Source organism: Hyperolius riggenbachi, chromosome 1, assembly GCF_040937935.1.
Source record: "Hyperolius riggenbachi isolate aHypRig1 chromosome 1, aHypRig1.pri, whole genome shotgun sequence".
In the NCBI taxonomy this organism is placed as follows: Eukaryota; Metazoa; Chordata; class Amphibia; order Anura; family Hyperoliidae; genus Hyperolius; species Hyperolius riggenbachi.
In genome coordinates, this window is record NC_090646.1 from 473269695 (window position 1) to 473294175 (window position 24481).

Genomic DNA, 24481 nt, shown 5'->3' on the forward strand with positions numbered 1-24481 from the left:
AAGCAAACCTGCCTCAGGGCAAGGTTTGTTTTATATTTTTTTAATATTGCGTTAAGCAATGTGCAATCTTGTGGGGGGGGGAGGAAGGCATTAGGCCACATCTCTATATCTGGAGAAGGGCGGTGAAGTGGGTACAAAAATCATCGGACTCTTCAGTTATGAAACTACCGACACCGAGTACCCAAAAATGTCTCCAATTTCGACTCCTTGACTCCACAGCCCTGATCTGGAGGGAGGTACAGTTTTGTTCTTTGGTGCATTTTGAGTGCCAGATCACTGTATTTATATACATGCAAGGTGTACTGTGCCTGCTTATTACTATGGAGAATGTCAGAGGAGAGGACAAGACAATCTAAACTGCAGATTGCAATTTCCTTCAGCAAAGCCACCTGGGAGAAAGTGGCACAAGTAGTATGAGACCTTCACAATCGCTTCATAGTATTCAAAATCTGTTGGCTCTCATACTACATGGAGGTGGTTACATTGGCTAATCAAGATTGGTAGTGTGTACACACCCTTACTATAATTGCTCTGATCATATATAATGTTTCAGTGTGAAAAGTTGAACACTGTTCCCTAAAATAAAATGTAACCTTTTCTCTGAAGCAAGCAAAGATTGTACTATACCCACAAATCACCAAACATAATTTCAGTGTATTATATCTTTACAAATTAACAAGCCACTATTTCATTGTTGAATAGTTTATTTTTCAGTGTAAGGAAAAAATAAAACTAACAGAAAAATATAAAGAGAACAACAAAATGAATGCTATACAGAATGCCCCCTTCTATACATTTACCTTTCCAAGCTGAAGCCATAATGTCGCTCTTTTAGTCTGTCCACAACACATGAAGATGGATAGGTCACTATATAAATAGAGATCACCCTCTGCTGTGGAAGCTTTGGTTATATAGACACAATATAAAGCAGAGAGTTGGGTTGTGCTCCCTTCACACAAAATGCACTAATGTGTGCAGCAGCTCAGTGCACAGCGGTGTAGAATGGGCACATCGTTTTAAATGGGTCCTTTCACACTTGCTTCAGTGCAGCACACCACACACTGCCACACGCCGACTCTTGGACCGCACACACATTGGCCATTCATCACTAAAGTGCAGCTGTGCTCCATCGTAAAGGTTGTGCACGGCGTCACAGTGCAACACAATGCACACTTTAGTGTGAAAGGGCCCTAACTGTTTCACTTTTATTTCCAGTTTACACACTGGAAAAAGATCCACAAGAGCAGTGAAGAAAAGCAACGCCAACAAGTGCTTTTCCCTTTTCTCTGAACTACATTTGCTTAGTGCACTTTGCGTAATACATCATGGAACTATCTTATAATGCTGCAAGAGGTCATAGCAGGGTTAGATAGATGAAGCAACAAAGCTACAGCAAACAACCCTCTCATTTGGCAAATATCAAAAATAGCACATTTTAAAGGGGTGATTCAAAGTCCTACTTAACCAAAATTAAAAAAAAATAAAAAAGTTCTAACAGAATCAGCCTGCCCTGCGTCTAATACCATCCCTGCCTTTATATTCGGCATGTAAGAAATGTGCAACCTCCTTTCCCTCCCAGATGTCTGTCTCTATTTTCTGAGCCAAAACCATAGCAACGCTAGTTCCAGTGGTCCCAGCACCCAATACAGTAACACTAGGGGGCATACACACTGCCTAATGTTAGTGAATGGGGGCTAGGCCTCATGCAACTAATTGAAAGACCTGCAGGCATAGATCTACCGAGCAAGACGAAGCTGCACACTATTTAAAAGAAAATAGAGGTTGTGGTGGTAAGAGATGAAGTACTGTACTAGCCATACTATTCCCACTGTTTTTTTTCTTTAGCTTTAGTAGGAGGGTGGTGTTACTTACTGGCATAAAGTCTAGTGAAAAGTGTATATGAATGCCACTAAACAATGGTGGCTGCAAAAGGGCAGGACTTGATACAAACCACACTTCATGTGAATCAACAGGGCATGTGTAAGAGTTTGTTGACTGCATCAGGTAACCTCCTAAATACGTCAGCCTTAAAGTGTATACGATACATAAGCGTAGTTTGTGCTTGAAGCTTTCTCTTGTTATCTCTAGTCTCATTTAAGTGACTTGGTCAACCAGCTAGAAAGTGTTTAAAACATCTGCAGATGATAACTAGTGAAGGACAACATTCTTTTAAGAGGTACAAATGACCAATGTAATTGCTACTTTATGCTTAGTCCTATGACACTTCCTGGGGTTCTCCTTTAACCCTTCATTGAAACCAGGAAGATGGTATATATTTACTCAATCTAAGAAAGCAATGTGATACTGTGACATATGCCCTATGGAAGTGTGACTTTAGTATATGATCTACTTTAACATAAGTGGATCAGGTCTACAGAAGTTACAATTATATAGAATTCAGTACCCTCAACTAGAATGTTAATGTAATACTTAAGGTGAGGTTTGCAAGTAATTATGGTATTTAGGGTTCCTCTGCTCTCTTTCAATCAATCAGCAAATGAAGAAACCAGAGCACTCTAGAAGCTTCTGCTGACCACCAAGACTCATCTCGCTCTTCAGTGGAGACAGCTCTGCTTTCAACTCTCTGGTTGTGACCAAATGCAGCAAAGCCATTCAGTAACAGCAGGTGGACAAAGCCTTGTCCATTCTTACCCATTCAAACCATGTCAATCCATACATTCGTATTTCTCAGGAATTATATCTTCCAAATATAAAATGACCAAGAGTACAATATGCTTTTAATTGAAGCAAATTCATCATATGTATTCAGTATTTGTATATAGAGAGATTTAATGTGCTTGAAAAACAGAAAAGATAAGTATACAGATCCACTTATATGGACTACTCTAACTGTATAGTTGGCACAATATTTTCACATAATACAGTTAGGAATACTTCACAAGCCAACCCGAAGTTGTTTTAACTTGCCTTTGCCATCTACCAGCAGCAGGGCTTTAGGTGTCAGCAGGTAAAATGTAACAGCTGAAGATACATGTCAACAATCAACCCTATGACAGCTTACTTTATAATACCGAGACATACATCCCTGTGCCCTGGCTTTAGATTCCAGACAGCAAGCCACAAAAATCGTACCAGGAGACGTTCCAAATGTCCTAACTATTTGTTTGCAAGCTGCTGGTCACATGCCTGAATATGATGATCTCAACTTGAGTCATCACCAGCTTCAATCAATCAACCATTGGGGAAGGACTGGTAAGATGTAGGTAAGAAATACATGGAGGCACATGACACGTCTAATCTAATTATATATGTCCCCAACCAAGATACACCCTGATTTAATAATATTAAAAAAAGCATCTAAGGTGTGTTTTATCTACATGTTTTTACAACTGAAAAAAAGCAAGTCCTACGTTTCTAGAAACCTTCCCCTAAGACTCACGGAAATTCCCCTGAGCAAGTGGCGGCGGGGAGGGGGGAGTTACGGCTAAGTAAAAATAAAAACCTTACACTACTACTACAAGTATTACCAGTTAAAGGATGTCAGGTTTAGGAACAGACAGCAGCTCTAAGCTTTTTAGTAGCATAAAGGTCTTCGTGCCAGAGTTCCCCATTGTGCTGCAATCTCTACAGTGACCTCAGTTATGAAAAGCAAGTATATTCCAGTGGTTGGACCTTCAAGATCTCTCCCCACAAGTTCCTCACTCTCCCTCTTCTCGTGGGCATAGAGTTTTAGGAGGAGATGTTACCCCATATTACAACTTATTGTTATGTGCAAAGGAGGGACAAAGAAGCCTGTTAGGGTAACAGAAATGATTTAAAAAGACACATGGAGGTGGAGCTATAAAAAGCTGTCTTGTATTCTGCCTGACCACATTAAGAGATAGAAAAAAGAATGAATAGGGATTCACATACAGAAAACCGTATACGGTGAGGAAGAAAGCATTAGATCCTAATTACCCCTTTGGAACACGGGTTAGTTTATCCAACAAGTAAGCTTTAACCAAGGTAAGCCAATACTGCATTTTTTATGTTTACATAGTTATATGAGTTGTAAGTATAAAATAAGAAAAGGCAAAGTGATCAGAAACAAAGGACAGTAAAAATCTCGAGATAGGAGAAAAAGAAAGACAGGTACAGACATCTTGTTATCTCCCATGTGACGTCTGGGTGTGTTTTTAGTTTTCTAAGTAGCATAATTAGCTCTGCTAAAATGCTGTGCCCCCCTCAAGCAGAGTGGAGGAGATCACATGTCCCCCGCGTCGCGACTTCTCAGCAGGTCACCTCCGTGAACGTTCCTGTTGGTCCTCCCCCCGACTCGCTGCTCTGAGAGAGGGTACGAGAGCGTGAGCGATTCCCCTCGCTGGATAGAGAGGCGGTGCGAGAGCGAGACAGGCGAGTCATACAGGAGGACGCCACTGCAAATAAAAAGAAAAGACAGAAAAAAAATGCAGTGAGAAACAGGATCTGAAGGTTAATAACTGATGCCCTCAATGACACATTTCTAAAGCTACACTTGGGGGAGATGAAAACCAAAGTTCTTTGAGTTCTGCAAAAGTGAGATTTTAGTATTGGGCTGAAGCTAGTTACAGCATGCATTTCCGGCTCATCCCTATCTGTGGCTCCAAACCCCACCAGGGTGTGTTTAAAAAAAATAATGTTATGCCATGCTGAGCAGTTGTACGATTCCTGCTAGATTTGCCATCGAAGAGCAGAAATGGCCTACTCCATTCTACCTAAAACAGACCATAAATGAGACTGTACTGACTGTGGTGGAGGCTGTGAAATTATTTAGGGAGAACTCTCAGTAGGAGTCCTAGTGCAGAGTAAGCATCCAGTTTATAATAGCCATACCCAACAAAGACTAACATATCACCTTAGAGCAGGCTCCAGCTTTAACTTTACATAATTATAAAATTGCAACTTAAGAGTGTCTGTGTTGACTGAATTTATATTACTTAACCTCTTGTAATATTACTAGTATGCAGATCATATTTAGATAAATCATCCAGTGCAAAAGAAAACAGAAAAACTTCTACTTCTTAGCTACAACTTGACTAAACTCTATTCTACCCAAATCTTTTCATATGATTCTATACACATGGCTGCAAATATATTTTAGATGCAGAAAATGATATTTACTGTATAGACTCATATTTAAACCAATGTGAGTATAACCTGAGGTGCTTATTTTTTTCTTCTGACTCCAGAAAAAATGTTTAACTTGAGTATAAACCTAACATAGAAAACCAGGCCACTACCTTTATCATCCCCATATTGAACCTCTGGTGGTCTAGTCTCCCCTCCCCATACAGTGTTCTCCAGAGTCTGGTGGTTCCCCCTCCCCATGTCTTATTGTCCCCGCTCACTCTCCCATAGAGTGCTCCTTGGTGCTCTAGTGCTCGCCCTCCCCTAGTTGCAGAGCAATAGTAAAAAAAAATGAGCTGCAAACACTATAGGCTGAATCTGGATCAGATGAGATTGTTCTTCCACTGCCTTGGTTTCCATTACTCTGCAATTTGGGGTCACAGGGGGACCAACAGAAAACACTATATAGGATAGGGTGGGGGTTCCTTAGACACCAGTGGATAACGCTGTATGCCTTGAGTATTTACTGGGATTTTTACTTGGGGGACATTTGGTTTATACTGGAATATGTATGGTAATGCCTTCACTGAGAACACATGTAAAGAAAACAAAACTCAATTAAGGAAATTGAACAATTTTGAAAATGATCTTAAAAATAAAATGGCTTTCCTGCTGGATTTAACTAACAATTAACATTGCTTGTCTTGTAGGCAGGAGTCATAGATCTAAGTGCATTCAAGTAAAATATTCAGTATTGTAAAAGATGCCCTTCACTGTATTTGATAACGTTTCTGTATATTTATGCTTTAAAAACTGTTTTCTGAGTTAAACTGACAAAAATAAAATAAAACAATAGTAGGCATAAATAATGACATTTGTGCCCAGTAGTATATTTGTGAGATATAAGGTGACCATACACGGGTTGACATTTTCGGCACATTGAATCTGCCAAAGAAAAATTGACTGCAACATAACTGATTAATAAACTTCCTGCTGATAAGGAATAGTTAATCAATCAAAAGCAGGACTGAGCAAAATGGTAAATTTTCAATGGAGAGAGGAGCCGCAGTAAGATCAGCATAGAATTGTATGGCATTGAGCGGTGTAAGCAAGCAGATTGCTTCATCAGATTTCTGATACAATATGACTGGGATCAAATGGGACAATAAGGTAGATAAATCAAAACCACGAAATCAATTTCCAACTGGGGAGTGGAGCTGGATCAGCCGCTGTCAACCCATGTATGGCCATCTTTAGGATTTTGTTCCTTTCACAGCATATAAACATCAGATAAAGCATGTCCATGAGTGGCAACACAGTGACTTTCAAAATAAAGGTGACAGGTAGGTGGGTCTGGTGGGATCTTAGGAACTACAGGCCAGCAATCTACAATAGGTTTGCCATGCTTACAGGTCATAGGTGAAATGTTAAAAGGTAATCTAATGCTAATGTAGCACTGGTTTATCACACATTAAGTCTTCTCAAAAAAACTAAAGGCATAGCGTGGTATTCAGGTGTCAGTTTACACAAATATTACAGCTCTTTACATACAGATCAGACACACAACAGGTGAAGTGAGTGTCTCATGCCCAAGCACCTGGGCAGAAGCTGGGTGAGAAGAGGCAAGAAGGGTGCAAAGGGCAAAGAGTAGTGAGAGGGTAGGGTCAATTCACAAGTTCTTCAAAAGATACTTCACCCAATACTGCGCCTCTTATCCAGGATGTGAGGGACTGGGGAGAAGAAATAGCGAGAGAAATGAAAACTGGAACTAATGAGAAGAGCCATAGGGTGCAGATGGCATGTAGAACAAGGGCACTGAGTGGCTCACACAATGAACTTGGTAGCCTCTCTCCTGTTTAATAATTCTACAGCTATCCCTTTCACAAATGGAGGTCTGTATGTCAGTGTAATATTATTCTGAGGAGTAAGTAGTGACAAGTTACAATAGTGACCTGGAGAAGGTCACACACATAAACCAATCTGAGCTTCTGAATACATTACAAGGGAGACAGATGGCTAAACAGTCCAGCATGTAACATGTTATTTGTAGAAAATACTGGCCATTATCGGAGGCCCAGCTTTTGCTGTCCTATGGAAATGATCTGGCTGCGCTGCAGTGTGTTTGAGGTTCCAGTAATAAATCTCAGGATAAAATATTGTGTTCTCCTCTACTGCTCTCTCCTAGAGATGGCTTCTGTTCATACAGCAAATCCGACAATGATCTGATTCTGGATCATATTTATCTGAACTAATATGAAGAAACTGGCTATGGGAAGTGTGTCGTTTTCTTCTGGATGACTGGATAGTTTACACCAGTTCAGTAGGTGACAACAGTGACCTTTTTAGCTTCCAGAATGCAGACTCTCTGAATTTTGTGTAGAAGGCCTGGAATTCCCTGTGTCAGAGGCTTAAGCTGGATTTCTGCATAATCCTGGTATGCTGCTTTTATTGCCATTTTTATAATCTAAGTATATCAGATTGCACAAGTCAAAATATGCACACAGAGATGATACTCTGCACATTTTAACTACTTTATTCCAAGTTAAATAACTGCAGGATGCCATAGAATAGGGCATATCCCTTACTTGACAACATAAAGATGGCCTTGGATGAGGCGTTATGTGGGCTAAAGCACATACATAACATTTTCATGCGGCCCTGATTTTTAGTCCTCTCATTATTAGAAACTTGATAGTTGTCCATCTACAGAGATCAGTTACTAGAGTATATTATGCACCTACAGTCTAAAGTGCAGTTATCTGTCTGACCAACGCTTCCTCCAGCATCTACTTGTAATGTTTACATAGTGACGTTGGAGCCAGGGACTGGTTGTAGTGCTGAAAGAACGGCTTAATTTTCAAATCTGTCAGTAAAGCCCCCCTTTTTTATACAAACACATTGCATTTACTGTTATTTGTTCTGATATTTCATTGTTGCTGCAGTCATAAGGCAACTTATGTACCTGCTGTGACCTGAATTTATAGGCAAAGTGAAGCGAAAATAAACTTATGAAATAATGAATTGTATGTGTAGTATAGCTAAGAAATACAGTAGAACATTAGTAGCAAAGAAAAGAGTCTCATATTGGTTTCAAGTACAGGAAGAGTTAAAAAAAAAAAAACTTCCGTTATCTATGCGACAGAGCTTCTCTGAGTGACCAACTGGGTCAAATACAGTCCTGTTTTCTGAAGCACTTAAAGCGGATAAGATGAAAAACTAACTATAACAAGTAACTTGTCTGTATATCTTATCTAAAGTTTAGATAGTTTACACAGCAAATCTAACTGCAAACAGTTTCAACAGTATATGATTATTTATTCCTGTGATACAATGACAGCGGCCAGGTTGTTTGTAAATATTATACACAGGCAAGCTGATCTGCATCTCCAGCACTCAGCCAATGAAAACCTAATCCCCCTCCTCCTCCCCTCTGCCTCTGAAATCTCTGGCTTGTAACACCATCCTATCCTCCTGCCCAGACTGAGCTCCCATAAGCCCTTGCTACTGTCTGAAAATGCCAAGGCACTCTGAAAAGCTGTGGGCGAGGCTTGTTTAGTTTATACGGAATTAGAGTATTAAAACAAAAATAAAAAAGTATTTGGCTTGAGGAATGCCCTATAAACTATATGAAAGGAACACAATTATGCAATGAGTAAAAGTTTATCTCGGATCCACTTTAACAGCCAAGAAACAGTGAGAGACAGCTTGAAATAAGATTTTACTGCAGGAAAGTTCAAAGGGTCATTATTTCTGCTTTGTTTAGGGCTCTTTCACACCAGAGCTGATTTCTGGCATTTTGACGCAACGTCAATACTTTGCGTTAACCAAGGTAAAATGAAAGTCCATAGACTTTTTATTTTACCTTTCTCATTGCGGTACGACGCAGCCAGGAGCTTTTAATCGTCCGGCGCCTGTGTTTTCCCGTTGGGTGAATTAGAACTACCGACGCTAATCAGCATCGTACTGCAACATCCCGACGTCCATGCCGCATATCATAACGCTGTGGTACATTCAAAAGTGATCGGCACCACTCTGCTGAATGGAAATATAGCTCTTTTATTGCATCAAAAAAAGGCTGACAACGACAGACGCTGTTTCGGGCTATGCCCTTTCTCAAGTTGTAATAGCCATAAATTGCACACCAGTAAAATAACCCTTAAATAACTCACACCCTCTACAAGCACCAATAGGTGTCCAGCTGGGCGGGATAACTGGCGGACCTGATGGGGAACACATAAGATACTATGTAAATTAGCAATTAGAGCATTTACCTGTCACCTAAGCGAATATGCAGCAATCCATGTTGAAGCGCGTCATCAGCGTGCATCCCCGCACATATACAAAGTGCGACAATCAAAAAACGGCACCGGCAGCTATTCCCAATTGGCCAATACAACCAGGTCAATGGGGTCACACCACGTAACTCAGGGGAGGAGAACGCAAAACCACGTGGTGCACTACGGAACCACGGTGCGTTCCAACAGCGAACTCACTTCCGGATAAACCGGAAGTGACGTCCCTCTATTCCGAAATCCCGGCGTCATACTAAACGCGGAAAAACATCCGCATCTCGAATGTAAAAATATCTAAGCCAATCAGGAGCCAGGGGGCAGTGCTCCAGAAAAGTGACACAAAAAGACGCAACGAAGGCACGCCAATACACTAGGATGTAGGATCGTGGCACAGCAGTTCCTCTTTTGTGGTGCTCCTCCTGAACTATAGTGTTATAGCAGATCATAACACTTGCAGGAAATCAGCTCCTGAAGGCTTTATGTAATGTGAACGAGCCCTTATAGATTAAAAGAAAGAATGTGGTGATAAAACTGCAACAGTGACAGTTTGATGCAATGTAATAAAAAAAAAAAAAAAAAAAAAAAAAAGCTATATAACTGAAAATAAAAGCAAGAGACTCTTTTTTTTGCTATGAATGTTCTGTTCATTATCCATATTACACATACAATTCGTTATATCATATGTTGTTTTTTTCAGATTCATGTTTGCTTTAACATATAAGATTCAAACACTAAGCCTTGTACACATGCTAGATGAAACTCGACCGAGGCGGCCAATAAAGATCGCCTCTACTGAGAATCCAGCAAGTGTACAGTGCCCCCAATGCCTCAAAACGCCTCAGTCAGTGATCATCCTGGTGGATCTTTTGGGCTGTGCGCTGGCTGAAAGCATTGTTGCCTGTCGGGTTTATGGTTATTCTGAAGTTATTAATGTAGGGTTTTTTGCTCATACTGCTATGAGAAAAGATTTCCTGATTAGGCTCAATGATCCATAAAGTAAATACATGTAAGGGTGCCGGCTGCTTCCTTGTAAAGTCATGACCAAATAAACACACACAGAAAAGCAGGATACAGATAATCATTTTATGGTGCTAATAGCATTATTTGCTACTCTTCTGAATGGAACCATTGTCCTTTTAATGGTTGCCATGACAACACCTTCTTACTTTTTTTTTAAGTAGGTTGCTAACCTGGATATTAATAATAGTTTGGTAGATCAAATGATATTTTTTACAGTGCAGCTGCAACTAGATCTGGCTTTTTCTCTCTTATTTGGCAATTCTGTTGTAGGTGATGAAGAACCCAGAAAGTCAGAAGAGGCCGGTCTCTCTTCATCCATATCTAAGTGGTTAGAAAGGTCAGGGCAATATGAAAGATGGCTGTCACAATACCAGTGGACATTTCTTGGAGGTGAAAGCACAACAGTCCTTTGTGGAACTGTTGTCTGCATGTAAGATACAAGCATGACTTCTACAGGGGAATCTGGTATGGATTAATGGAAGGCAGGAGATGTGAAATACAAGAAATGATAGAGCATGTTTATCTGTTTATGCCTTATACAGAACACGCAATCAAAAGAAACCTGCATTCCAAACGGTTTCTGTCTAGAGAAATAAAATGCATATGCGGTAACTCTTCTGCTTACAATGACATTTAATCTCAGAGCTACGGCCAGCATTAAATGATGTTGGTGGAGGAGGGTGTTATGAAGCTATTAATATTGAACTATAAGCTGTAATTAGATATAGTAGTCATCTTCTGGGATCCATCAACAACATGTGAGGCTGCATTCACCTTCACCCCAGATTCTACAGACATAGCTGCTGCTGAGAAAGCTAGAGGCAGAGGGCCACAGACACTTGTAGATAAATATATAGAGCTTCATAACACCCCAGCCTTCAGCACTCAACAGTCATCATGTACAGTAGGTCTAAACTTCCGGCCAAAGGCTTACTTTTATGCTACAGTTTAATTACACTAAAATAAATTGGGAGGGTTTTAGCTGCCGTATGAGCAGGGTCACAAAATGGTTTCCAACAAACTCAAGTGACAGCCTTCCTCTTAGAAGTTATTTCAGTGTCTGGGAAAATAAGCTCAACTGGCTTTGTATGAATAAGATGTGTGCCCTTCAACACTGTGCCTGGAAAAACGAATGCATTTACAGTGGCAGTGACGCATAGTTTCATTGTACTGTATGCTTCACTGCACATTAGCTTTTTGGCAGGGTTGCAATGGTATCTCAACACAACATGCACAGTGTGACATGACCCTAAAACAGAATAAGCCATTGACAGAAAGCAAAACGATTTTGTTATCTGCCAATTTGACTCTATGGGGGTGGTCATTTTTCCACAGAATTCTGCAGGGGTAAGATCAGCTAAGCTTTGTCCCTGAATACAGACAGAATAGATACAAGCATTGACACTGCAGATACCAATAACACAAGTTATAAACACTGTTAAACTTAGATAGCAGAGAGTTCAAGGAGCAGAGCAATGTAGCCCATAGCAACAAAGCAGAACTGCACTGGTCCAGCCTGGTTACTAGGGTTACTGCATTGTACAGTTCTTTACTGAATAAGTGTGTGTTTAAATATATATATAATATATACAGTGGCTTGCAAAAGTATTCGGCCCCCTTGAAGTTTTCCACATTTTGTCACATTACTGCCACAAACATGAATCAATTTTATTGGAATTCCACGTGAAAGACCAATACAAAGTGGTGTACATGTGAGAAGTGGAACGAAAATCATACATGATTCCAAACATTTTTTATTTTACAAATAAATAACTGCAAAGTGGGGTGTGCATAATTATTCAGCCCCCTTTGGTCTGAGTGCAGTCAGTTGCCCATAGACATTGTCTGATGAGTGCTAATGACTAAATAGAGTGCACCTGTGTGTAATCTAATGTCAGCACAAATACAGCTGCTCTGTGACGGCTTCAGAGGTTGTCTAAGAGAATATTGGGAGCAACAACACCATGAAGTCCAAAGAACACACCAGACAGGTCAGGGATAAAGTTATTGAGAAATTTAAAGCAGACTTAGGCTACAAAAAGATTTCCAGAGCCTTGAACATCCCATGGAGCACTGTTCAAGCGATCATTCAGAAATGGAAGGAGTATGGCACAACTGTAAACCTACCAAGACAAGGCCGGCCACCTAAACTCACAGTCCAAACAAGGAGAGCGCTCATCACAAATGCAGTCAAGAGGCCTATGGTGACTCTGGACGAGCTGCAGATATCTACAGCTCAGGTGGGGGAATCTGTCCATAAGACAACTATTAGTCGTGCACTGCACAAAGTTGGCCTTTATGGAAGAGTGGCAAGAAGAAAGCCATTGTTAACAGAAAAGCATAAGAAGTACCATTTGCAGTTTGCCACAAGCCATGTGGGGGACACAGGAAACATGTGGAAGAAGGTGCTTTGGTCGGATGAGACCAAAATGGAACATTTTGGCCAAAATGCAAAACGTTATGTGTGGCGGAAAACTAACACTGCACAGCACTCTGAACACACCATCCCCACTGTCAAATATGGTGGTGGCAGCATCAAGCTCTGGGGGTGCTTTTCTTCAGCAGGGACAGGTCAGAGTTGATAGGAAGATGGATGGAGCCAAATACAGGGCAATCTTGGAAGGAAACCTCTTGGAGTCAAAAGACTTGAGACTGGGGCGGAGGTTCACCTTCCAGCAGGACAACGACCCTAAACATAAAGCCAGGGCAACAATGGAATGGTTTAAAGCAAAATATATCCATGTGTTAGAATGGCCCAGTCAAAGTCCAGATCTAAACCCAATCAAGAATCTGTGGTAAGATCTGAAAACTGTTGTTCCCAAATGCTGTCCATCTAATTTGACTGAGCTGGAGCTATTATGCAAAGAAGAATGGGCATGGATTTCAGTCTCTAGATGTGCAAAGCTGGTAGAGACATACCCTAAAAGACTGGCAGCTGTAATTGCAGCAAAAGGTGGTTCTACAAAGTATTAACTCAGGGGGCCGAATAATTATTACGCACACCCCACTTTGCAGTTATTTATTTGTAAAAAATGTTTGGAATCATGTATGATTTTCGTTACACTTCTCACATGTACACCACTTTGTATTGGTCTTTCACATGGAATTCCAACAACATGGATTCATGTTTGTGGCAGTAATGTGACAAAAATGTGGAAAACTTCAAGGGGGCTGAATACTTATATATATGTATAGTTGAATCAAATGATAACAATACTCACTGTATCCCATTCCTTGTACAAAGTATTTGAAAGCTTCAGCGAGTTTACCAGGCTAAAATTGGATGGAAAGAATATGTTTAGATAATTGCTATTAATATTATTGATCAACTACACAAACATGATGCAACAGGGGGACAGCGTTCACATTTCAGTTCAGTTTCAATAAAACCATAGAAGAGGGAAAAAAAATGAGGGGGGGGGGGGGGGGGATGTATTAGTAATCTAAACTCAGAAATAAAAATATAAGAGAGGTCAGGTGTCATTTTGTAAACCACATTAAAGTACAATGCAGGGCCCTATAATGCAAACATTAAGGTCTCTTTTCTACCGGCAGTTGATGTGTGTACTCAGCAAGCTGTTGCCAGGCAGCAGCGAGCAGTTACCAGGCAGCAGTGAGCAGTTACCAGGCAGCAGTGAGCAGTTGTGAGAGTTTGAGAGGCATTTCACTGCCTATCAACTGCCTGTGGAAAAGAGGCCTAAGAGGAATTTGAGTTCTCAGCGCACCTCATGCATCAAGAATGCCTTACACCACCTTCTCTATAACTGTAGGACCCTTTTCCACGGGCGACTGAACTTCACACTCAGTGAGCAGTTACCAAGCAGCAGTGAGTAGTGGCCTGGCAGCAGCAAGCAGTTGTCAGGGTTTGACAGTCTTTTCACTGCATATCAACTGCTTGTGGAAACGGGCCCTAAGTTCAGTTCTTCATCACAAAAGGCTGAGTACAATAACAAACACTGTGATGCTGAGAATACACGATAAGATTTTTCAGAAGATTTACTGTACGATCGTTCTTCCGATTGATTTTCTGATCGTTTCTGATCAATTTCCATTCACTTCAATGAGAAATCGATCAGAAAAACGATCGAAAATCAGATCGGACCTGTCGTAAATTATCTGTCGAACTATCTATCTGCGAAAAAAAATCTCATGGTGTATTCCCAGCATTAGACAGTTGATAGGCAGTGAAATACCTCTCAAATGCTCAGAACTGCTTGCTGCTGCCTGGTAACTGCTCACTGCTGCCTGGTAACTGCATGCTGAGCACACAGTTCAGCTGTCCGTGGAAAAGAGGCCTTATAGGATTAGCTGTTAGAAGTTTCTTGGAGATTTTTAATTGATCAAATCGTACATATGATTAAACACAGAAAAAAAACCCAAATCTAACTAAAATCTATACAAACAAAGACAAAATCAATCAAAATATTGATTGGGCAGAGCAGTTCTTTTTAAAGCCAACATGGTGGAGGGGAATGCAGAGATGCAGTGCTCCAGCAAGGTTCCATACAGCTACCCATAGCCCTGAATGACCGTATACTATAGCATATGTGGAAATAAGTAAAAGGAGAAGATTATTGTTATATGCTTATTGTAAGTGTAGGACGGAGAATATTGAGGTTAAAGGGAACCAGAGAGGAACGGGGGGGTGGAAAAAGAAAAAGATTTTATACATACCTGGGGCTTCTTCCAGTCCCATAAGCCTGAATCGCTCCCACGCCGCCGTCCTCAGCTTCCTGGATCCGCCGGTACCGGGCCCGTCACTTCCGGCGGACGCGGCCAATTGTCCGCATCACAGGGGCTCCCTCCATACATGTACGCATGCGGCTGCGCAGTTAGCGGCCACATGCGTATCAGTATGGGGAGAGCACCCGGTGATGCGGAGAATTGGCCGCGTCCGCCGGCCGACTCGCGGCAATGACGGGACCCGGTGGCGGCGGTTCCAGGCAGAGGAGGACTGCGGCGTGGGAGCGATCCGTGCGTATGGGGCTGGAGGAAGCCCCAGGTATGTATATTGCATCCTCTCTGGTTCCCTTTAAAGTGTCAGCCATGTAACTGATATATTTAAAAGGGGCACCAACAGCATCTTCCATACAACTCTCACTTCCTGGTTACGATTCATAGAGATATGCAGGGTAGAAAATGTGGTATAAAGTAATTTATTGTTACCTGTGTAATTTGTGGCTGTCCACCAGAATCTGCCATCTGCAAAACAAATGTATGAATATTACATGTGTATTCTTCGTGTTCTACTAAGTACAAGTTCAGAATATATGTCAGTATTCAGCAACCAATAATCTATAGGCCAACACTACCAAAAGTTAATGACAGAATTATATTGTAAAATACCGCAATATCCTGTGCAACAGGTCAATATAGACACTTGAACAAAAGGAGAAAAACCAAAAGGTCACACCAGGATATGTTAATAATATGTTGCCTTTATTAATCACATGAAAGTATAAAAAAAACCCCTTAAAAACAGGGTAAAGGGGGCAGGGTAAGGCCGCAATAATAAATGTATAGTACCACAATAATTGCATATGTTTGTATCTACCATCAAGGATATATGGGTAATAATGATACACCAACCATAAATATAAATAACATTTATATATTTATATACGACCTGGATGGAGACTGCAAACCAGCTACACCCCGCCGAGCCTCCCGCATGTCGTGGGCCACGCCCACTTCATCAGAAGCACGTCTTTCTATTCGCACCGTGCTCAGTGCGATACATTCCCTCCTATATCTTTGGTGGCGCTCTCTGCACAGCACTTGCACTTTATACATGCGCCGTTGCAGGCGCGGATGGTTTGCACTATTGCTCTGCTGCGCAGAGTAACATCTGTACCATTGCACTTTGTTATTTCTCCCTTCATTGAACACACATACTATGATTGTATATTCTCAAATGTTATTTATATTTATGGTTGGTGTATCATATGATTATTTATGAGATGTAAATAAACATTGGGAGCAATTATTGTCATTATTACCCATATATCCTTGATGGTAGACACAAAGAATGCAATTATTGTGGTACTATACATTTATTATTACGGCCATACCCAAGCCCCCTTTACACTGTTTTTATGTTTTTAATACTTTCATGTGATTAAGAAAGGTAACATATTACTAGCATATCCTGGTGCGACCTTTTGGTTTTTCTTCTTTTGTTCAATTGTTCAATTAGGAACCGTGAAATGTTAGGGAGTTTGTGCTATTACAGACACATGCAAGAACTCATCTTTACTAAACCCAGAACAGTTTGGACTTGTTACAAAAATGTTCTCAGTGTAGGTGTTGGCAATATTAGTGCAATGACATAACCACTAACCTTTCAACAATCCCCACTATATTCTGATGTGTCCCAGGCATGGGATGCAAACTTTTGCCAAGCAGGCAAAATCTAGTCCAGCTTTGCCTGTCATGAATGTCCTCCACACATAGGGCTTGATTCACTAAACCGTGATAACTCAAATATCACACCTTATCAAGATATCGCATCTTATCAAAGTTAACATGCCTTATCAGAGTAGCATAGCGAGCACTACGAACCTGCAGGGACTCTGATAAGGCGTGTTAACTTTGATAACGTGTGATAACTTTAATAAGGTGTGATATCTTTGATAAGGTGTGATATTTGAGTTATCAATCCCATAGTACGTCAATCCTATCCTGTACATATAAGTTCCACATGTAGAAAAGTACACTCTATACTTATCATTACCATCCTGTCCAGGCGTCCAGTTATGTTAGCTTTCTTGTATAAAACTCCATCAATATTGTCACAGAATCCCACACAGACTAGGCCATGAGACAGAACTGAAAGCTGGAAAACCTCATGCAGCTCACTATGATAAAACCCCTGCAGCTCCTCTGTGAGACATGGAGAGCGGCTCATACAGGCTACAAGTGGTGTGACCCTGGCCTAGCATAATCACACTTCTGCTGAAAGAACAGCTTAGTACAAATATATACCGATACCTGACTTGGCCATTATAGCAAGCTGCAATAACTCCATTAATCGGCCTATAAAACTGCTATTATTAAATCATGAACATAGACAGAGCCTGACAAGATGAGTAATGATTACCACTGGCAACGTATAAAGCCCAACTGTTCTATTATTTATGTCCATCAGAAATCTGTTGCGGCCTACACACGTTCTATGTTCTGATGATCCAAACGCCACACTGTTACCAAGAAAATATTTTCTCCAAATCAGCTAACCTTCAAGAATGAGGTCTGTGTTGGATCCAGTTTTGAGTTACACTCCACCTACAAGAACACAAAAGGTCATATTATTATAAAACAAATGTAAAAAACAAAGAAAGTTTCCTGAGCATGATAAACCTAGCTAGACTTACCACAGCATCCTCATGAGGAGCCTGATCCCCAACCACCAGCATCACAGGACATCTGCAACACAGTTACCACACCATGTTAAAGTGCAACTCTAACACCTAAGGGGCCTTTCACATTGCAAGCATTTCAATCTGATTTCCGATTGCAAGGATACCGATACCAGTAATATAAACCACAGTGTGCTGTACCCACTATTGCAATCCGATTCTCTGTGACTGGCTAACACATTTCTTGTACAATGCCATTTGCAATTGCACCAAAAATAAAAGAGCAAGCACACAGGAAGAAACAACTGCAATCCTCCAGTGGGCTTTTTGCATTCTGAAGTGTAAATGGGCCCTAATGACATTTTTCTTCCACACCGCTGCTCCTGCTTACCTATGCTGTGTTATATTATCTTACACAAAGGCCTTTCCCCTGTTTTCTTCCAACATTTTCTCACACATTTGTAGTACCAGTTATATTCCAGGCATCTTTGCAATGCTGAGATAGAGTACTTTTAAAGGCAGGAATGCAATTCATCCACAATCTAGCAATCCAAGGCTTGGCAAGCTTCATACTGAATACAATGTTACAGATAGGAAGCTATAAGCATGCACGAGACCTAATGACGCCAAGTCTGAGTTGGAATTCCTACAAGAAGCCACTGATGTTGGATAAAGAGCAAGAAGATGTGGATGCAGCGAATAAGCAAAAATACAATGTGGCCTAGTGGTAAAGAGTGGCAAGCTGGGATTCAGGCCGCCACTCTTGTGTTCTCTACTAAAAACAGATTGCCATTTCCTGTAAGGGCTGCCTCCTGTAAAGGCCAATTTCCACTGTGCTGCCGTGTTCCAAAACAGACGCAGCTCCCCTGCTGAGGCATATATGCATATATGTATTCCCGTATTCCTCAGCTATGTCATGCATGGCTATGGGGATTCGGATGCATGCTGTGGTAAACTGTAGCATGCTTCATGATTTTTTTGCCCACACGCAATTCATGAGCAGCCTATTGAGTTTAATAAGCTCCAATTTCACATACAAAATCGCGTGCAGAAAACAGCCACAATTCACGGCTAGAGGGAATGGGCTCTAAGACCTTTTGCACACTACATGCAATTCCGATTTTTTAAACAATCCGATTTTTTATTCCAATTAAAAACAGTACTTCATGCTGCTACGTTTTTTAATCGGAATTAAAAATCGGATTGTATAAAAAAAAAAAATCCGAATTGCATGTAGTGTGCAAGAGGCCTAATACCTGAAAATTGCAATCCAAATGTGAATGGAGCCGCAGGTCTGAAGTGAAAGCAGCTGACTTCCAGAAAAAGTGCACAGAATTGATTCCTATTGTGGCTGCGGATAGCCTGTTTTTAAAAGGGCAATCCATGGGAAAACTGGTGGACTACTGTATGCTACACTGAATGGAACAGTGTTCTTCCCTTTCAAAGTGGCAAAGGCTATGAAACATTGCATAATGCTTCAGTCCAGCCCTTTATAAATAAGTTGATCTGTAGAAAATCGGCGATATTCCAGGTCCCAATGCGGATATCCTGCAAACAGGCGATCCCTTATGGATGTGGCAATCATTTCTGCTAATCATCCCTTTTATAAATATTTGTGCAGTAAGAGCGCTTTTTTCGCAGCTGGCTGTTACATGAATAGACTAGTATAAAGATGTAGATGTACATGTACTTCCCAACTTTTCCATATTGTCATTGTGGTTTCTAGTTATTTTTGCACGTGCTAGTTCTGCTTGAAAGAAGCATTAAAACTGAAAGATTTCTGTGAGGAGAATCACACAACAGATATACTCACTTTAAGGTGACATCTCCACCACGTTCCAAGTTCAGGTCTCGGCGGCTACAGATAAGATCAACAAGAGAGTTACAAAGATTGAGAACATACAACAGAACCAGACAAACTTGTTATTTTTTGCTAAGACACAATTCTTTCTGAAAAATAATAATATTCAGGGGCCCTTGAAAAAGACCTTATGTAATTTCCAATTTCTTACAGGCCCTGGGACAGTTCAATGGATTGGAAAAGTGTAGGGCTGTAATGGTTGTCGTGGTAGCACGCACATACAATTCACCCAAAAGTATCAGTCTCCTAGGGCTATCCTACATTCTCCCAAGGGATTCTTTTTCCTCTGAGAAAGTTAAATAGAAATAGCAGGGTAATGAGACTGAGTACTTTCACTCTGGCATTCTTCTCCCCAGGAACTCAGCCTCCTTTCCTTCCACAGACATCATTGGTAGCCAGAGTAACTCACCACTGACAAAGAGTTCCCAGCAACTGAACACCCCCCCTCCTTTCAGCTATTTATCAGTGGGCCTCCAGCAAAGGAAACACTGCAAATCCCTGACAAGAGGTGGCATTACTTAACAAAATATGTCTGCAGTAACAAATATGTCAGTTACCAGCATGCCCTATAAATCAACCATAACAGCATGCAGAGTCTGTTTTTACACATAATGGCAGAGAATATAGATACCGGTGTGTATATATATATATATATATATATATATATATATATATATATATATATATATATATATTTTTTTTTTTTAAGAGTTCCTAAGGCAACTATAATTCTGTCACATTTTAAGGATGTTATTTTCCAGTTTATACTACTGTTCTTTTGGTTTCAGGTCTGTCTGATCATACACCTGTAATAAGCATGCAGCAAAGTCAAAATTTGGCCTGATGCACCAAAACTACGGTAATATAGCCATGTGCACAACAATATTACCAGAACTAACGCCAGCAGGGTACTGCATGTTGTGCAATTAGTATAACTCATGGTACATGAGTAATGGGGTATTGCTATGGTAACAAGTATTACTTAGTAACAAGTGTTACAAACTTGCTTAGTGCTCATTGTAATAATGCTTGTGATACCTATGTATAGTGGGTTACACTAACTGTGCAACACGCAAAACTCTGTTGGCAGGGGTGTAACTACAGGGGAGCAGGGACAGAGCTTTAAGGGGGCCCCAACTACTACCTCTGATAAAGGGCTCCATCCTTCAAATCAGTCATTTTTGTGGCTAAAATTGTTATTGGTATGAACATTATGATGTCCACACTTGTTTTATGACCCTTGCAAGATGAGCTCCATGGCTGTGAGGGTCACAAGGGGTTGGCAAGGTAAAGGGTATGACCATGGGGTGGCCTCCATCAACGTTTGCTGGGGGAGGGAGGGTGGACCCATGAATTATTACGCCACTGTGCTGCTGGTGTTAGTGATGGTAATATTATCCTTATTATATTATCCCATATTATCCTAAGTTCCTGCATCAGACCATGATGTATATACTTGTTCTGTATTAGTGAAAATTGCCTACATGCTGAAGATCAGCACTACAGCCAGGCAAAGGGTATTTTTTTAAAGGGGCATCACAATTAACACCTTTCATATTAACCTCACTTCAGGTTGTCTCTATATCTTATGAAAAGACGACTTCCACCAGCACAAACCCCATTATGAACTAAAAACCAGCAAGTCTATCCAACAATCTCTGTGACTTTTGTTACCTGTTGTAGCTGTTCCAGTACAGGTGGTTGTTGCTGATAATCGGGGAATTCAGGATGGCTGCCTTATACTGACGCACAAAGTCTGTGTTTCCAGAGAGCTCTTCCTGTATAAACAGAACATAACCTAGATTTAGTCAGCTCCTCTAGCCATATGGCTAACCGTGAATCTGATACTTGTAGGACCGCTTCTACTCACAGGACTGAAGAGATGAGACAGGATCATTTCCGGTATTGAGGATGTTAAGCCTGAAAGCTGTAGTGTATAAAGACATACCATATGGTCAGAGAAACGGACAAAACACAATCTTCTAATAAATGGAGAACTCCATGCAGTGTCATTGGGCTGGGCATAGAATTAGAATGACTTTTTTGAAATGTACGAAATATAAACTGGTTTGAGAGTAAACCGAGCTCCCCCTCCATTTTTACCAGAAAGAAAAGAAAAAACAATGACTGTATCATTAACCCATGGAAGCCTTTGCAGCCTCCCTGCTTGTGCTCCTGCTGATATGCTGGTTTTCCCATGAGTTCTGTTACCAGAGTCCTCAGAACCCCTGAAATACTACAATGCAGAGTGTATAGTGGAAGTTTTTCCTCCCACCCCTCCCAATGGTCTTGCAGCCACTAGTGTCTCCCTGTAACATTAGGACAATCAATGGAGGGGCCTGCACACAGTCTAATGCCGGGCATACACGGCATAGGGCAGCGGCTCGCGCTGGCTCGATGCCGGCGCATCCCCACTTGTCCGCGCGGATCGATCCCCGCTCGTCCCCACGGGCGGCTGCTAATCAGCCGCTCGTTTCTCCCATTGTTCTCCCCACCGGTATCGAGCGCACTATCGATCCGGCGGGGTATCGGACAGGTTGGATCTTATCAATCGAGCCATCAGGCTCGATTCATAAGCCTCCCTCCTGTCCGTGTATGCCGAGCATTACTTAAGGAACAATACAATGAAATACTGGCTGTGTGTGTTGGAACAATAAAAGTATTGCATAGTTCCTGAAGTAACAAGACTGTGTTTGGACCCCTCCTTCAATTGTCCTGATACTACTGCTACTGGGATCCAGCACCAGCAACCTCTCCACATAGGTGGTCCCTGTAATATTACACTGCAAACAGTGCAATGGCACCTCTTTACCCACCACTGGTCCCACCAGTGATTCCCTTTACCTAATGCAGTTATATACAGTGAAGGGTGCTGGAAATGGGTTCCGATAACTACCTCTACTATATTCCAGTTGCTAGGACCAAGCCACATTGTATTATGGGTCCTTTCTGCTGTCACAGTCCTTTAGCTTCACTCTTCGTTACCTCATATCAACAATGAAGAGCAGGATCCAGAGTGAGGCTGGAGGATTCTGACAGTAGAAAGAACCCAGAATATACTTTGGCCGTGACCTGAAACAGGTGGGACACAACAGAGTAGAGATCTGCTGCATGCTCTATACTGGCACAAGTATACACACAAGATTTAATCTAAGAGGCAAATCGTGTAATTTGTGAAAGCGATTTAGCAACCACGTTTGGTGTTCTGAGGTAAAAGTTGCTCAGATGATTATGCGATTATTCTCAAAGCTACAGCTGAAAGCAGATTGTCTTCACAGCACATTTTGTTTTGAAGGTTTCTTTAAAAGTTAATTGCTAGGAAAACTTTTCAAAATATACTAAAAGATCCATCTATTACCTCACTGAGCAGGGCTGTGGAAATAAGACTGTTTAAATTCTTGATTGACAGCTCTGAATATAAACAGATAAAAAAAGAAACGTGGACATGTTCTGCCTGGATAAAAATATGTTACTAATTAATATGGTTGATTGGGTCACAGAAAGCCTGTTTACACTCAAGAACGGAAGAGCGAATAAAACAAAGGAAAGAGACTGCTATAAGATTCTGATATCATGAGAAAAGTTTGGTAAATAAACCCCATATTCCATTATAGATTGGCCCTTATCAAGATGTTAAATACAATACAACTAGATTTGTAAGCAACATAACTTTCAGAACTGAAGAGAAAGTTCATTAGTGCAAGATGAGCTTCTTTCATGTCAAATCAAATCTCACCTTATGTGCTGCCCAGTCCATCCAACCTTTGGCATTTGGGTCAATGTTAAGAAGAACTAATCCTTCCACTGTGTTAGGGTGTAAAAGCTGTAAAAAGAAAAACACAGATATTGGAATGTGCCACAAAATTATTATCTTTAAACCAAAAACTCCAAGATCTGTATCTAATTTTAGTGGAACTGAAAAAAACTCCCAGCTCAGATAAAATGAGCCTGGGTAGCTCCCCCCTCCTCCTACAAACTGCTTTTTCAGATCTACAAAGTCCTTGAGAATAATTTCCAATGCTGAAACAGAGTGACCTCTAAGGAACTGCTTCATGATCTGTGTTCCCTGTAGCCAGGAAGCCCCCACTCAGATTGGCAAGAGATGAAGAGTAACTCGAGTCACAGAAATGGGACATGTCCTAGTGTGCTTATAACTAAGGGTACTTGGATTAATGATAGATAAGGCCCTGATGAATAATGTCGTTTATCTACATGATTCATATTATAGCCTTATTTAAGATACAATTATTTAACCCCTAGGATGTATACCGTATTTTTCGGACTATAAGACGCACTTTTACTCCCCCAAAAGTGGGGAGAAAAAGTTACTGCGTCTTATAGTCCGAATGTAACATTCAGGTACTTGTTTCCTTGGTCCGCAGTGGGGTGGCAGCAGCGCAAAACATTCTGAGCTGCATATGGAAACTGCTGTAATCATCCCCAATGTAATCATCCCCTTTGATCTTTAATCTCACCTAGCAGTGCGATCCCCATTGTTTCTAAGTGGCATTGGAGCAGCCGCTGTAGTGTTCACAATGCCTGTCCTTTGATCTTCCGTCTGCCTCATTGTTCCCCGCAGCGCGATCCACAGTGTCTCTAAGTGGATTAAGAAAAGCAGCGGTAATCCTCCACAATGATTAGTCTTTGATGTTGCCCTGCAGCAGCGCGATGCAAGCTGACATAGCACATCTTCAGCCGCTATAGCGGCAGAGTCCACAGCGGCTTCTGTACTGTCTTGCATACTTGCATCATCACATGACCCCGGCGCACGTGCGCCGGGGTCATGTGATGATGAAAGTAAACAAACCAGTACGGAAGCCGCTGTGGACTCTGCCGCTATAGCGGCTGAAGATGTGCTATGTCAGCTTGCATCGCGCTGCTGTGGGGCAACATCAAAGACTAAT

At 41.2% G+C, this 24481-nt stretch overlaps 1 protein-coding gene across 3 annotated transcripts in view; it reads right to left on the bottom strand.

Moving 5' to 3' along the window:
• Positions 1-686: 686 nt before the first annotated feature.
• NDRG2 (NDRG family member 2) overlaps positions 687-24481 on the bottom strand; it is a 124696-nt gene continuing 100901 nt past the window's right edge. For 2 of the 3 annotated variants that reach the window (XM_068241072.1, XM_068241065.1), the window contains exons 8-17: positions 23314-23400; positions 21448-21504; positions 21252-21355; positions 19530-19574; positions 17732-17783; positions 17595-17642; positions 15525-15560; positions 13580-13631; positions 6743-6776; positions 687-4376 (exon numbers count right to left, since the gene is read on the bottom strand). In XM_068241072.1, coding sequence (XP_068097173.1) covers positions 4205-4376; positions 6743-6776; positions 13580-13631; positions 15525-15560; positions 17595-17642; positions 17732-17783; positions 19530-19574; positions 21252-21355; positions 21448-21504; positions 23314-23400 — 687 coding nt within the window. In that variant the 3' untranslated portion in view covers positions 687-4204. The remainder of the gene's footprint in view (positions 4377-6742; positions 6777-13579; positions 13632-15524; positions 15561-17594; positions 17643-17731; positions 17784-19529; positions 19575-21251; positions 21356-21447; positions 21505-23313; positions 23401-24481) is intronic. The other variant, XM_068241079.1, reaches the window with a different exon arrangement.